This window comes from Nicotiana sylvestris, chromosome 8 (genome assembly GCF_000393655.2).
Source record: "Nicotiana sylvestris chromosome 8, ASM39365v2, whole genome shotgun sequence".
NCBI classification, from domain to species: domain Eukaryota; kingdom Viridiplantae; phylum Streptophyta; class Magnoliopsida; order Solanales; family Solanaceae; genus Nicotiana; species Nicotiana sylvestris.
In genome coordinates, this window is record NC_091064.1 from 211,668,603 (window position 1) to 211,684,924 (window position 16,322).

The window sequence follows — 16,322 nt, forward strand, 5'->3', positions numbered from 1 at the left end:
AGTGGTGTTGGGGAGCGGAGAAGCATTGGGGAGCGATGGAGCTACTCGGGTAGCTGGGAAGGCTGCCATAAGTGGGTTGGGATGGAGAGTATGGGGGATCTTCCATTATGGTGTTGGGTGCTTGGGAATTGACCGAGTTCAAGAGACTTGGCGGTGGAGGGGGTGGTGCTTTTCCTGTTATCCATGCCTGATACATGTCTGCCACATGCTGTCTCAGCATTTTCACTTCTTCTACCAACCCGTTGTTCAGTTCGACCAATTGTTGTCGGTCATCAGTACTGACCCACTCGGTTCTGCGGTTCTGAGCCATTGTCCTTTGATTTTGCTTTGCAAGGAGGAGTTACCACAACCAACCACTCTCTTTATATGGACACATCAAAGGGAAGTCATCACGTTAGTGTTAGGGCATTGGACAGACAATCATATATCAGAGATACAATGTACCTAAGCAGTTAGACAATTGTGCCCCCTAAAAATCTTCCACACTCTCTTTTATTTATTTATTATTATATTTTTTTTATTTTTTATTTTAGTGGTGGTCGAATCTTATGGAGATTGCCTACGTATCATGTCCCTGCATGAATCAGACCTTGCGTAGTTCGGACCAATAAAAGATAAACAACACTAAACACACATTTTTTAAAAAATTTAAAACAAACTGGGTTTCAAGGATTTAAAGATTACCCACCAGCTTGAAAATTAAACAACCCGCATGTTCTAATCAAAAGATTGGTAGACTTAAAACAAAATTCCAGCTCCCTTTCTCTGTTCGAAAAATGCAACCAAATGGTTATTTTTTTTTTTGCAAATGTGGCCCCTTCCAATTTTCTCATGAATTTTGAGGCCGGGGAGGATTATTTTGACACTTTGAAACTTGTCCATTCTTTTACGAAAATAACCTTTCGACAACTGAAAGATACTCTAAGGCTATTTCGGCAAGAACGGTTTAAGACGCGGCCGAAGCTGGCTCGGCTTATTATGACAAAAGACGGTATTCACATGACCGCTGACTCTTTGATTTTTTTTTTCTTTTAAAAATTACAATAAAAGACTTGGCGTTGTAAACACGGCCCTTCAGCGCCTCGGGGACGAAGATTTATAAGGCTGTGTGGGTCAATATCTCAAAATGACCCAAAGGTGGCTGTTTATGCCAAGTCAGCCTTCCGGCGTCCCTTTCGGGAACATTCGGCCCTTTATGGCAAAACAACATCACCTGACTTATTTACGACTCTTTTTATCATTTTTTCCAAATTAGAAAACTCAATATTGCAAGCACGGCCTTTCAACGTCTCGGGAACGAAGATTTTTAAGGCTGTGTGGGCCAATTGGACCAAATCCAAAACATGACCCAAAGGTGGCTGTTTATGCAAAGTCAGCCTTCCGGCGTCCCTTTCGGGAACATTCGGCTATGTCTTGATAAAACAACGTCACCCGACTTCTTTATGACAAAGCTAAAATTTGACATATATTTGTTTTTTGGCTATTTTAGCAAAAGGTGGGTTAGACATCACCCGACTTAATTATGACAAGATTAAAATTTTTGATTTTTGGCTATTTTAGCAAAAGGTGGGGTTGGACCCGATGAGGGTTGCCTACGTATCTCACATCCGGTGAGAATCAAACCCGCGTAGTTCGGGCAAATAAACTGTTTTTGAGAGGACCCTTTTCCATTTTCTATATTTTTTTTTATTATTATTTTCACAACAATCAAATAGACTATTATTCTATTATTTTCATTTATAACAAACAAACGAATTAACGAAAAACATAAAACATTCCTTCTTTTTTGAGAAGGTGGGGTTGGACCCGATGAGGGTTGCCTACGTATCTCACATCCGGTGAGAATCAAACCCGCGTAGTTCGGTCAAAAGAACTACTTTAAAAGAAGAAAGGAAGCATTTTTTTATTGATTTTCTTTTAAAAGAAACACTTCTAAGATATATTTTTGAATTTCATTTGCTTTTTTTTTATTCTAAAGAAGAAGAAGAAAATATTTTTTTTTGGAATTTTACCTTTAATAAAAGAAATGCTTCTAACATGTTTTTTTCTGAATCTTCTAAAGAAGAATCAAAATATTTTCGGTTTTTTTTTTTATTTTTTTTATTCTTTTTTTTTGTTTATATTATATATATATATTTTTTTTTAAAAAAATAATTAGAATGACTTTCTAAAGAAGTCCATAATGGAAAATATTTTTGGATTTTTATTGTTTTGAAAATTGGGGGTCTAAAAACCTTTCTAGACTTTTTGGCAAGACAAATATTTTTGCAACAAATAAAGACATATATATATATTTTTTTTGGAAAATTAAAAACTTTTTGGATTTATATGTATATACATATTTATTTGTGACAAGTAGAGAGAGACCCTTTTATTATTTTTTTTTATTTTTGCATTTTCATAAACGAATAAAAAAACATTTTTTTTTTAAAAAAAAAAATAAGACTCTTTTCATGGCAAAACAAACTATTTTTTTCTATTTTTTTTTTGAAAGAACAATGATGATTTTTTTTCTATTTTTTCTTTTGCTTTTAATATAACAAACTAATAAGACATTTTTTCATTTTTAAAATTTCGGCAGAGTTTCGACTCTACTCGGACTTCTATGCTGTTATTTTCTCCTCTTTTTCACGATTTTATTTTTAATCTGTGGAAAATAATGAAAACATACAAAATCTTTTTGAATTTTCATGCTTTGTTTTATTTGTAAATTTTTATTTATTATTTCTTTTAAAAATGTGGCATGGGAGACATAACGATTTCCAAGACTTCTTGGATTCCGCAAATGCTCCTCATGCGCTTTTCCCAACATATGAAGCGTGGGGGACATATGGGAATTCCAAGACTTCTTGGATTCCACAAATGTTCCCCATGTGTTTTCCCAAAAAGCAAGCGTGGGGGACATAGGGAATTCCAAGGCTTCTTGGATTCCACAAATGTTCCCCATGCTTTGATTAAAATAACATTATGCTGGGAATGACCCAATGACCCATACGCCCTTGACTAAATACAACATGTAGCACATAGGATGTCATAAGATGGTCTATTATTTTCAGGTTGCTTGTCCTAGACGGACCCAACCCCTGTGTTGAGTCCCCTAAGTCAAATGCACATGATGCAAATAAACGTTCCTACTAGGGATCCGGCATGTGGCTTTGTTATACTAGGTTCAGAACCTGGGTGTTTGTTCTAGACCTGGCTTACCCGAGCGGACAGCTCGAGCCGAGGGGGGGCAGCGTACCGGGAATACAGAAGCTTCACCGGCTTAGCAACTTATCCGAACCTCGTTCTAAATTGGGATTTGACACTATACAGAAAAGAAGTCATACGAAGTACACCCTTCTTCATGATTTAGAAGACTCAGAAAGGATATGGGTTTCGGCACAGTTTATATACAGTTCACATAATATCAAAGCGGTAAAAGCAACATTTAGCACATTAGGCTCAAAACATGTAAAAAATCAGATAAAGCCAAATATAACAATTTATCTAAGCTCGAATTTCTAACCCTGAACCAGTGGTTCTGGGTCATTGTCCCCAGCAGAGTCGCCAGAGCTGTCACACCTCCTTTTTCCGCACCCGGGGGGCGCAGGGGAGTTTTTTCCAATTAAAGGACAATCGGAACGGGATTGGTTTATTTATTTCAGAGTCGCCACTTGGGAGATTTAGGGTGTCCCAAGTCACCAATTTTAATCCCGAATCGAGGAAAATAATGACTCTATATTACAGTCTGCGTACCAGAAATCCGGATAAGGAATTCTGTTAACCCGGGAGAAGGTGTTAGGCATTCCCGAGTTCCGTGGTTCTAGCACGGTCGCTCAACTGTTATATTTGGCTTGATTATCTGATTTTATGCAAGTATGAACTTATGTGCAAATTTATCTTTTAACCACTTTACTATTATTGTTTTTAGGAATGTGAACATCGCTTAAAATATATCTTTGGACTGTGTCACATGAAATGCACCCACAATCCGAAACATATTTTATTTGATGTTTTAGGATTTGGATTTGGGTCGCATGAAATGCACACCCGAGTTTAAGAAAATTAAATTATTAAAGGTGCGCCTAAAGCAACTAGCGGATTATTATTTTGCGGAGGCCGTGAAATTCGCTAAACGACCCTCCTGAATTCTAAGCAATTTTAAACAAGTATTTACTGAGGGCCCCACGATTTGTGTTGTTATTCGGCGAGGCTCATCTCATGCTTATTTTTAAAAGGAATTTGCAACGTCATGGAAATGCATCTCATACCACGTCACAGTCAATGTACCCGTGATTAGAGGCACATTTCGATTTCGTTGAGATTTGGATTTGGGTCACATAAATGTGCACCCGAGTTTAGGGAGATAACATTATTAAACGCGCGCCTAAAGCAACTAGCGCATTATTATTTTGGGGTAGGGCCGTGAAATTTACTAAACGGCTCATCCCGAATTCTAAGCATTTATTATGACTAATTATTGAGGGCCCCGCGATTTGCATTTTTTATTTTTGGCGAGGCTCGTCTCATTTATTATTTACAACGGCAGACCTAAAGGCAACTACATTTTCTAATTTTTTTTTGCGAGGGCTACGGAAAATCCAACCAATAGCACACCTCGATTTCTAAAGAGTTGAAATTTAATTAAGGGCCATGAGTTATGGAAAATCTTTACTAAAAGGGAATGAACGACTTAACTGTTAAAACCCAAAAGACATATCGTAAATAAAAATCTTTCAAAAAAATTCTTCCCTACAAGTTACTTGACAAATCACAACGAAACAGAAACGACAATTAATTTATTCGAATCATCATTCCATACCCAAGTGCATGCCTTAAATAGATTATTTGCCAAAAATATAATTATAATATGAGTGATTTTTCTCGCCTGCACCAACAATTCTTAATACTTGACCATCCTAATAAGTAAGAATTACAACATGTTGAACATCCATCACAACAAACACAAGTAAGATGCATTTGAATACAGTAACAATATTTATAAGAAAATAACTTCATTCAACTACCATTCATCAAATTAAGGAGAGTAAGATGCCAAGAGAAGGATTAGAAACGGACCTTACTTTGTCCTTAACGTAACGGACCTCGACGAACAACGACGACCTCAACGGACACAAAACTCGAACCAAGGTTGTCAACGACCTCGACGCTCACCTTCTCTCTTTCGACGACCTTGACGGGCTGTAGGTTATTTTGGCGATGACTGACGTGAAGTCGAGCCGGAGGTTTGGTGGACTAGACGTGGAGATGGGGAGGAGAAGGGGTGGATGCTTGGGCAATGAGGGAGTGGGGTCGAGGGATAGTGACGACGGGTAGTGGACGATGGTCCGGTACGTCGAAGGCTAAGATGCGCAGCAACAGCTGCTCAGAAACGCAGCCGCAACTGCTTGGCACGCCGCAACACAGTTGCTCCTCGACGTGGCTACGGTGGGTATTTACTGGACTGCTTGGGCAGCCTCGCTCGAAAGGCAGCGACAACGTGAGGGAGTGGATTATGGTCACTGGGTTCGATTCACTGCTGGTGAGCGAGGGGTCGTTTGGGCGGTGTCGATGGAGATGGGCGATGGAGGGGGCTGTTCGGCAGTGGTTTTGGGGTGAGGGTTTTGGACTGGTTGGTTTGGGTACTGCTGGGGTGCGAGGGGACGTTTGGGAGTGTGGGCAGTGGTCGTTGGGTGGTTTGACGTGGAGGTGACGACGAGGGGGGGTGGCTGACGGGTTGTTCGTTTTTTGGAGATGGACAGTAGGTTTCCCTTTTTCTCCTGAAGAAGATGATGGAACAGTACTTCTTCTTTTTCGTTTTTTTTTTTTTTTTCTGACCAAAAGTCCAAAATTCCCCCCTTTCATGTTTTGTCCGTGTATTTGTAATGTTTTGCCCTCAAAAAATGAGCCCCACGCGTGGTGGGGTTCAAGGCATATGTCCCCCACGCGTGGTGGGGTTCCCCACGTGTCCTGGACACGGTTTATTGTGGGCTAGGTCCGAAAATTAGGCCTAAAACCGGGTATTTTAAACCCGAATATTATTCTTTTGCCAGGACCCGAGAAATAGGAACACGTTGCTTAACTAGTCCTATGTAAGCAAAATAACTACCAAAAATAAGACTAGTATTTAAACAAAACTATCTCTTTTTAAATATATTTTTTTTAAAGATTTAAAATAGCTACAAAATATTAATGAAACTATATTTTTTGTAATTTTCGTTTTTCTTAAATATTAAGATAAAATCTGAAGTAATATTTTTTGTATTTTTCAAAGTTAAAAATGACTATAGAATATTAATAAAATTATTTTTTGTAATTTTCGTTCTTTAATAAAGATGTAATATTTTTGTATTTTTTCAAAGTTATAATGACTGCAAACATTAATAGAACTATATTTTTGTAATTTTCGAATTTATATAAAGTACCAAAATAAAGTACAATTTTTGTATTTTTCAAGTTTATGAGAGATACATAAACTAAAATTTATATATATTTTTTGAAATTTTCTTTTTGCGCCGAAATAAAGTAAAAATAGTTAAAATGACCGTGTTGGACCCAATTTCACATATTCACGCTAAAAAATGTGAAAATTCTCAGGGAGGGTCAAAAATCACGTGCTTACAAAGCTATAGGCAAATATCCGGCCTCAAGCCTTCCAGACTGGGCCAACATCAACACACAAAGATCACATCTCGCCCCTCGATCAGGGAATCACAAGCCATCGATGTACATCTGATACTAAGCGCTCATGCGCGCATACAAACGCGTGGAAGGAATTCAAAGAGTTACATTTCAAGCTGAATCAAGGGCGCACGATAAGAATTCAAGAATGTGAAGTTTTTCCTAAAGGTTCTGCAACCTCTCGAGGATAAATACAGATGTCTTCGTACTGATCCACGAGACTCTACTAAACCTGCTCATGACTCATGAGACCTATGTAACCTAGGCTCTAATACCAACTTGTCACGACCCAAATCCCGACCCGGTCGTGATGCCGCCTCTCATGAAGACAAGGCCAGACAACTAAACCCAATTCACCTTTTTAAAATAGTTAAACAATATAAAAGCAGTCTAAACATGATTTAATGATAAAAAGTAGCGGAAATACAACCAGACACACCCCAAACCGGGGTGTCACAAGTCACGAGCATCTACTAGGATATAAATACAACCGAAAGTCTGAAATGTACTAATACAGACTAATGAAATGACGAGAGAGAGAGAAGCAGTGCTGCAAATGCCAGTAGCTACCTTGCTAAACTCCAATGACCCTGCCTCCAATCAGCCAAAACCCGCTACCGGGTGTAGGAGTCAATAACAGTCTAGTGTAATCTCATAAGTGAAGTCTGGGGATTGTATTAACTGCAGTATTATCATAATTAATGACATCATAACAAGTCTTATTTTTTGAGGTTACGACATTAATGATGCATATTTGACAATTAATTATACAAAAGAAAAAAATTCATTACATCTCATTATATGTAATAAGTTGTTAAATATCACGATTTGACTCATATTTTTTCATTCTTTTCAAACTAAATGTGTTAATTCTACATGAGATCAAGATATCGAACTCATAACACTATAGTTCGATTCAATAGCTGAAATTGTTCTCTCTTAATTTGATTAGCTCCTACTCTCCTACTAAGAAGTTGTTCCTGCTAGTGTGGAATAAATTTACATGCACCTGATTTTGCACTAAACCAAGATAATTTAACTTGTAGAGCACATAGTCATAAATTGTAATATTTCTAAACCATGATCTTTAAGTATATTAGAAATTTTATAAAAGGGCATCTCATAAATCTATTAGTTTGACACAAATTATATATGAGAGGAGGACAAGTTCTGTTTTCTTTTCAATTTCGTGCCAAGTTTTCTAGTAACCAGGCTTAAACTAATAGATGAAGGGTAATAAAGATCACTTTTATCCCGCGGCCGAAATCAGAGGCGAATTCAGGATTTAAAGTTTACAGATTTCTCCAATGATCTCAAGTTAATATACATTAGTTTATGGGTTCACAATATAATATTTATAGATAATTAATGAATTTCTTAGTATATATACAATGTATGAACAAAAGCTACTAGGTTCCGAGTGAACCCGTTTTTCATGCTCTAAATCCCCCCACCCCCACCCCCACCCCGGGCGCCGAAATTATTTATGTGCGGTAGCTGTAATCGTGTACAAAATTTGTATATTTTATGTGTATTATATATATATATATATAGATGAACTGACTATTAATTTTAGAGCGACTACGTGTCATTTTTTCATAGATAGATGCATGAAGAAGTGTGCTACTCTTGACCACCACCTACGTAAAGACAAGCCCATGCAACTCGACTAAACAAAATTAAGCATATTTTTATTACTCCATTTTTCATGCAACTATTATTTGAAATGACAATAATTCATCCAACATCCTTATATTAAAAGACAGACAAGAAACATTACTGCGTCACAAGGATCCGATCTATGAATATGATATCGCGATCGCCAAAACTTTTATCACATGTAACTCTGATGAGCTAGTCTATCAAAATATCGTATTTTAATTAAAAAAACTATAGTTGCAGATTTGGAAAAAAATATAAATATGAAGTGATAAAGGTTTCTTTGCATATGAACAGTTCAATCTTACATGTAGATCTCATTATTTATGTTGCCAATTATGGCCGTACAATTATTTGCCACTTCTGATCTGAATGACTGATCGATTTTACATTATTATATTATCGTTTGCCACTTTTCATTCATCATATAAAATATATCTTAGTACAATTTTTTCCTCATTTGGATAAGCACCTTAAAACATCTGTCAAGTTAATCGTTAATTTCATTTTGTTATCATAAATTAATAGCGAATACATTTCTTGGGTTTTTTTTGCTAAGAACAAATATAGTATCTGTCTAACCAATTTAATATCTAAAAAATTGAAATGTTGACTCATATTATATTAACTTAATTTTAGCACGGAAGAACCATCAAAGTAGCTTGCCTTTCACGCTTCACCTAAGCGTTGCGCATTACAACGTCAGGGGCGGAGGCAGAAGTTGAGCTACACTTTTGTTCAAGAGTGTATTTTGTGTTAAGAAATTTTTTGAATATATATAAATATTAAAATTAGAATCCAGTCATTATTACTTAAAATTATCGTTCTTAAATTCAAAACCCATAAGACTCGAGTCTAGCTTGCACACCTCACCTGTTTTTTCTTTTGAATATTAGAATTAGGGAAGAAAATATCTAGCAATAAGAGAAAAGACATTGCATAATTAGCAGGACCTAACTTTTTATTTTTTGGGGTGGTAGGAGTTTGTTGCTTTCATATCATATCAAAAACAATTAGTAAAAAGATTATGACAAAAGTAAAGATAGAAATGATTTTATTTATTACTAAGAAAGCCCTGTGGTTGTCCTTATCAAATAACTATAGTTCAATGGAATAAGAACGCGTACTCATATAACTGTATATCAAGAAAATTGCCTTGGGATTAATTAAATTTCAGTCCTCCATAGGCCATAGCAGACATTCTTAACTTGAAAGACGAATTAATTCTTTTTCTTTAATTCGTAAAGCAATACGAAAAAATTAAAGCATTTATAGCGCCAATTTGTAAATAGACACTTAACAGAATCCAGGATTGAAGAATATTAAGTCATTATATTTCTTTAAATGAATACGATATTATTCTAAAAAAAATTATTTTTTGTACATATATAGTTCAAATTCATATTGTTTCTAACTATAGGATATTATTAAAATAAGAAAATCCTTAACAACTGTATGAGAATTTTAGTCCTTTAGGATCAAAAAGTTCCACTCTCTTCCATCTGAAATTTAATTTTTGAGAATATATTCAATTTCCAATAGCCAATTTACTTAATATTCCCATTTCAAAGAGTTAAATTAACTGAGTTTTTTTTTTCAAACTCTCTTTCACAATAATTTTCTTTTAGATGAATTCTCATCAATTATAATTGTTGATTAGAAGTCAGTGAAATCATTGCCACCTTACATTTCCTCCCTTTACTTGTGGTAGGTTGATTATTTAAATTGAACAGAAAGTGGCTTTGGCTCCATCCATTTACTAGTCAAATATTGTGTCTATTCAATAAAATCTTGTAGGGACACAAGGTTCTAGATCTATGCCTAATTTCCCCCCATATTTCTTCTAACAAAATAACAATATGTTTGGCCCTTTTTCTTTTCATACTTGCTCTTTTTAATTCTGAATGAATTTAATTTTCATTCTCCCTTTTAGGTCAGATTATTATAAGTGAGATCATTTTCTTTTTCATGTGTCTTAATTCTTGCTATATACAACAACAACATACCCAATATAATCTAACAAATGAGATCTGGTATGAGAACATGAGAAAATCGATCTAGATTTGAGGAATTAGTGTTAGGGTTCATAAGAGAGAAGAGAGAAAAGATGGAACTTTCTAGATCTGATTCAGAGAGAATAATCCTGATCGGCTGATTCGGGTGCTCCTTTCCTTTTATATATGGCCCAAATACAAGTCAAATACAGGTAATATAAAGTGGGCTAGTTCAGTAATTACAAGGATCTCAATTACACAAAAACAAGTAAAATAAATAAAGGCTACACTATAAGCACTATAAGTCTTTCCTTTTGGGCCCAGATGCCATATAATCCAGGAGTCCAACACCCCCCTTCAAGTTGGAGAGGGAGAACACCTGCAACTTGCGAAGAAATTGATGATGAAGCAGACCAGTTAAAGACTTTGTGAGTACATCAACGAGCTGTTGTGAAGTGGGAACATGAGAGAGCTGAATGAAGCCTTCAGAAAGCTTCCCTTGAACAAAGTGGCAATCTACCTCAATATGCTTGGTCCGCTCATGAAAAACAGGATTTTTAGCTATATGAACAACTGCTTGGTTGTCACAGAATACAGAAAGAAGGAAAGAGACCTGAACACCAAACTCATTGAGAACTCGTGCAAGTCAAGTTAATTCAGCCACCACCTTGCTGAGGGCTCTATATTCAGCCTCAGCAGAAGATAAAGACACCACAGGCTGCTCTTTAGACTTCCAAGAGATTAAGCTATCACCCCAAAAGACACAAAAACCAGTAACAGACCTTCTGGTGTCCGGGCAGGCTGCCCAATCACTGTCTGAATAAGCTGAGACCGTGAAATCAGAAGAGGTAGAGTAGTAGAGGCCAAGATCAAAGGTGCCCCTGAGGTACCTCAGCATGTGTAGAGCAGCAGCCATGTGAGGGACTCTTGGAGACTGAAGAAATTGACTAAGGTGTTGCACCCCAAAACAAATGTCAGGCCTAGTGTGAGTGAGGAACAACAACTTCCCAACCAAGCTCTTATACCTTTCAGGGTAAGTCAAGAGGTCACCACAATCAGCTTTCAGTTTGGAATTCAAATCTAGAGGACAAATAACAGAGGCAACTTCCAGGCAATCAAACTCCTTCAAAATATCATAGAAAAATTTCTTTTGATTAAGAAGCACACCATCAGGCAAAACAGAAACCTCAATCCCCAAAAAATAATGAAGAGTACCCAGATCTTTGATTTTGAACTGGGCATCCAAAAATGACTTTAAAGCAGCAATTTCAGCAAGATCATCCCCAGTTAATATAATATCATCAATATAGACAGCAATGATAACCATATTACCAGAAGAGCCTTTAATGAACAAGGAGTAATCATTAAGAGAATGAGCATAACCTCTAGAGTAGAGGGCTTGAGAAAGCTTGGCATACCACTGTCTAGAGGCTTGTCTCAAGCCATAGAGGGACTTTTGTAAACGACAGACTAAGGGAGGAAAAGAAGAGGAGGAGGCAGTAGTGACAGAAAGGCCGAGAGGAAGCTTCATATAGACTTCCTCATTTAAATCACCATGCAAGAAAGCATTATTAACATCTAATTGGAACAAAGACCAACCTCTCTTAACTGCAACAGCAATCAGACACTTAACAGTGGACATCTTTACAACAGGGGAGAAAGTTTCATTGAAATCCACTCCCTCAACTTGGGTGTCACCCCTAATGACAAGGCTAGCTTTATACCTCTCAATAGTACCATCAGTTTTATACTTAATCTTATAGACCCATTTACAGCCAATAGGTTTCTTTACACTAGGCAAAGCTACAATATACCAAGTGTGATTGGCCTCGAGGGCCTCAAACTCTTTCCTCATAGCATCTTGCCAAGTTGGAATAAGTGCAGCTTGAGAATAAGTAGTGGGCTCAAACATAGCATGAGGAGTCAAAGTACTAGTACAGGAGAATGAGGGAGGCAATTGGAAGACATAATCAGTCAAGTGGGATGGAAGGGTATGAGGTTTGTCAGACCTTCTGAGTGGACCAGCAGTAGGAGGAGGAGCTGCAGTAGTAGGAACAGGGGAAGGGATAACACATGGAGAAGTTGAATCAGAAACATGAGGAGTAATAGGAGCAGGAGAAAGAGAAGGTGAGGCAGAAATAGGAATAGAAATAGGAGAAGTAGGGTCAGGATTGGAATGAATAGGATCAGGAGTGGGAGAAGTAAGAGGTAAAGAATCTGAAATATGAGAGGGAGGAGAAGGAGGGGGAAAGGTGACAGGAGTTTGTGAAACATGGGAGGAAGAAGAGAAGGGAAAGACATCTTCATGAAATACAATATCCCTGGACACAAGGAATTGCTTGGTTTCTAGGTTATAAAGTCTGTAACCTTTCTTGGCAAAGGGATAACCAAGAAAGATACAAGGCATCACTCTTGTTTTCAATTTATCCCTATAAGGAATTGGTACAGTAGCATAGGCCAGACATCCAAATGTTTTCAAGTGAGAATAAGAAGGGGTTTGATTGTAAATGACTTCAAAGGGTGATTTATTGTGAAGGATCCTAGATGGAAGTCTGTTAATGATATAAGTTGTTGTGAGTAAACAATCCCCCCAAAATCTAATAGGAGCCTTGGATTGAAAAAGCAAAGCTCTACAAGCCTCAAGTAAAGATCTATGATTTCTCTCAACTACACCATTTTGTTGTGGTGTATGAGGACAAGTAGTTTGATGGATAATGCCATTATCAGAGAAGTAAGAGATGGCAGAATGGCTACCCCCAAGTTTTAAGGCATTGTCACTCCTGATTGTTTGGATAGTAATGTGAAATTGAGTTTTGACTATGGCCACAAAAGCTTTAATCAAGGAAAATGCATTACTTTTGGAACCCATTAGATGAGTCCAAGTGGATCTAGAAAAATCATCAACAATAGTTAGAAAATATCTAGAACCGAAATAAGTAGGAGTGTGGTAGGGTCCCCAAGAATCCACATGTATAAGTTGAAAGGGATGAGTACTATGAATGGAGCTATCAGGGAAAGGGAGTCTGATTTGTCTAGTCATAGGACATATTTCCCAAGGAAATTGTTGCTTAGAAAATAAAGAGGAAGATATAGCAGAAATACCCTTCATTCTAACAAAAGGAACATGTGCAAGTCTTTGATACCAAACAATATCCATTTTATTCAATGTGGCTTCATTACAAGATGACACAGATGGAGACAAAGCATTTTGAAAAGAACTAGAGTTACACAATGAACTAGAGCTAGGAATAACAATAGTAGAAGGTAAAGATGGAAAACTATAGGCAGAATGCACAGTAGAAATATTTTGAGCTGAAGAAGAGAATGCAGTAGTGCAGACAAACTTGTAAAGCCCATCCTCTAGTTTACCAAGCTCCAGAGGCATCTTCAGAGAAGGGCCATGTAGCAAGCAAAAGTCAGAACTAAACTGTGCTATGCATCTCAATAACAAAACAAGTTTGTGCACAGAAATCAGATTATGTTTGAAAGAAGGAATGTAGAGAACATCTGGAAGAATGATGGAAGGATATAAAGAAAAAGACCCAGTGCAAGTAACTTTAACTTTATATCCATTAGGAAGTGTGACAAGGTAAGAAATAGGCAAAGGTGTAATGTTGGTTAAAAGATATTTGTTATAAGTCATGTGGTCAGATGCTCCTAAATCAATTATCCATTTATGAGGTGAAGACTGACTCAACATGCAAGCTAGAGAACAAGTCACTACTTTTGGAATGAGCACTTTACCAGCAAAGTTGGCAGAAGCCATGAGGTCAGACTGAGGAGCAGAATCAAGCTGGTGATAATATTGTAAAATAGCCATTAGCTGAGAATATTGCTTCTTGGTTAAACAATGTACCAATAAACCTTATGTATCATTGTTAGTAGTCCTAGCAACAGAAGGAGAAGAAGAGTCAGAAGAAAGCTCTGCTGCATTTGCTGTAATTTTCTTTCCTTTGGTGAATTTGAAATCAGGAGGAAAACCATGAAGCTTGATGCACTTATCGATTAAGTGTCCACTCTTCTTACAATATTTACAGAATAGATTCCCTTTGGATTGATCAAAATTTACTCTTTGAACATATTGTCTCTGAGTATTGGAACCAGGAGACTTATAATTTGTGTTGGGACGAGAATGATTATTAAGGTTGATTTTGGCAGTGAAGGCAGCTGAATCAGGACCAAACTGAGAATTAGAGTTGATCTGCCTTTGCCTTTCATCTTGAAGAAGAATATTATATCCATTGTCTAGTATTGGAGGTGGTTGCATCATGAGCAAGTTGCTCCTGACACCAACATAGACTTCATTAAGTCCCATGAGAAACTGATGAAGTCTATTCTCTTCCTCCTCTTTGAGAATACCTTCTTTTGCACCACAAGTGCAGTGATTTCCATGGTTTTTACGAACAACCCTCAATTCATCCCACAATTTCTTTAACTTGTTAAAATATGATGCAATATTTAGGGAGCCTTGACAGGTAGAGGCAAGTTCTTTCTTAATTTCAAAGGTTTTAGTTCCACTTACTGTTCCATATCTTTTATTTAACTGTCTCCATATTTCTTTAGCTGTTTCAGAGTACTGGACATTATCCGCAATGTTAGGGGATAAAGAACTTGTTAACCATGAAATCACCATGTTATTACACCTATCCCATTGATTAGACTCTATTGAATTATCTGGAGGTTTAGGTATACTACCGTCGACAAACGCAATTTTGTTCCTAGCAGACAGGGAAAAATAATACTTCTTTTCCAACCCCCAAAGTTTGTCCCAAAAAAGGGAACTGGTACAAGAGAAACACCAGGAATATCTGATGACTGAACAAATAAAGGATTGGAGGGCTTGAGAATAAACTCATGTGTGCCAGACCCATTATCATCAGTAGATCCCATTGTTACTATAACATTCAACACAATTATCTTATGAGTATTATGCAGAAGGAAACAGATACATAGAGTTACCGATTTCTTCGCGACCGGAAGTACGACCTTCAAAACAACACTTCTCAGCAACGAAACAACAATGATGAAATAAGATGAAGTCGTGAAACCCTAGAATTTTTGAGTTTGACGACAACTACGGGAACTTGTAGATAATCTTCCACAGTCACTCAAGCAGCAAATATAACTCAGAAAATGCCGAGAGAAGTTAAAGTCAACCAGAAATCCGTCAAAACCAGTATGTAGAAGACGAAATCAATACCTCCATGAGATTGAAATCCTCAACGAAATTCAATGAGGGTAACATCAGAAGATAGAGGGAGATGAGATCGACCGGAATCCCGCTCTGATACCATGAGAACATGAGAAAATCGATCTAGATTTGAGGAATTAGTGTTAGGGTTCATGAGAGAGAAGAGAGAAAAGAGGAAACTTTCTAGATTTGATTCAGAGAGAATAATCCCGATCGGCTGATTCGGGTGCTCCTTTCCTTTTATATATGGCCCAAATACAAGTCAAATACAGGTAATATAAAGTGGGCTAGTTCAGTAATTACAAGGAGCCCAATTACACAAAAACAAGTAAAATAAATAAAAGCTACACTATAAGCACTATAAGTCTTTCCTTTTGGGCCCAGATGCCATATAATACAGGAGTCCAACATGGTAAGGATAGTGTGTAACTGTATATGTATACCTTATCTCTACCTTGTACAAATAGAGAAGTTGTTGGTATTAATGTGTTCAAAATCAGAAAATCAGAGAAACGAACAGACGTTAGTTCAATAAACAAATCGTAAAATAATTTCGAGCCCACTGAATTCACAATGTGTCCTTAAGAAATTTAATCCCCTCAATGTTGCCCAAGGTATATGGATTAATTCCTCCCAGGATAGAATGGAATAACTATTCTGTGATAGCGGTATTACAAATCATAGAATTTCAGCGAACTCAACAAACGAAGCAAATCACACTTGACACTTATATTTATTTGAAAAATAATATAACAATGTAGAAAAGAGGGGAGACATTTTCAGATTTTTCATGTTTGAAAAATGAGGCCAAGTCT

At 36.9% G+C, this 16,322-nt stretch overlaps 1 protein-coding gene across 1 annotated transcript; it reads right to left on the reverse strand.

The window, feature by feature from the left end:
* Window positions 1-14,181: 14,181 nt before the first annotated feature.
* LOC138876310 (uncharacterized) lies at window positions 14,182-15,206 on the reverse strand. Its single transcript, XM_070155224.1, has 2 exons — window positions 15,184-15,206; window positions 14,182-15,097 (listed from the first exon to the last, which is right to left on the reverse strand). Exons 1-2 carry the CDS (start codon window positions 15,204-15,206, stop codon window positions 14,182-14,184), a joined length of 939 nt encoding a protein of 312 aa, XP_070011325.1.
* Between the last annotated feature and the right edge of the window lie 1,116 nt (window positions 15,207-16,322).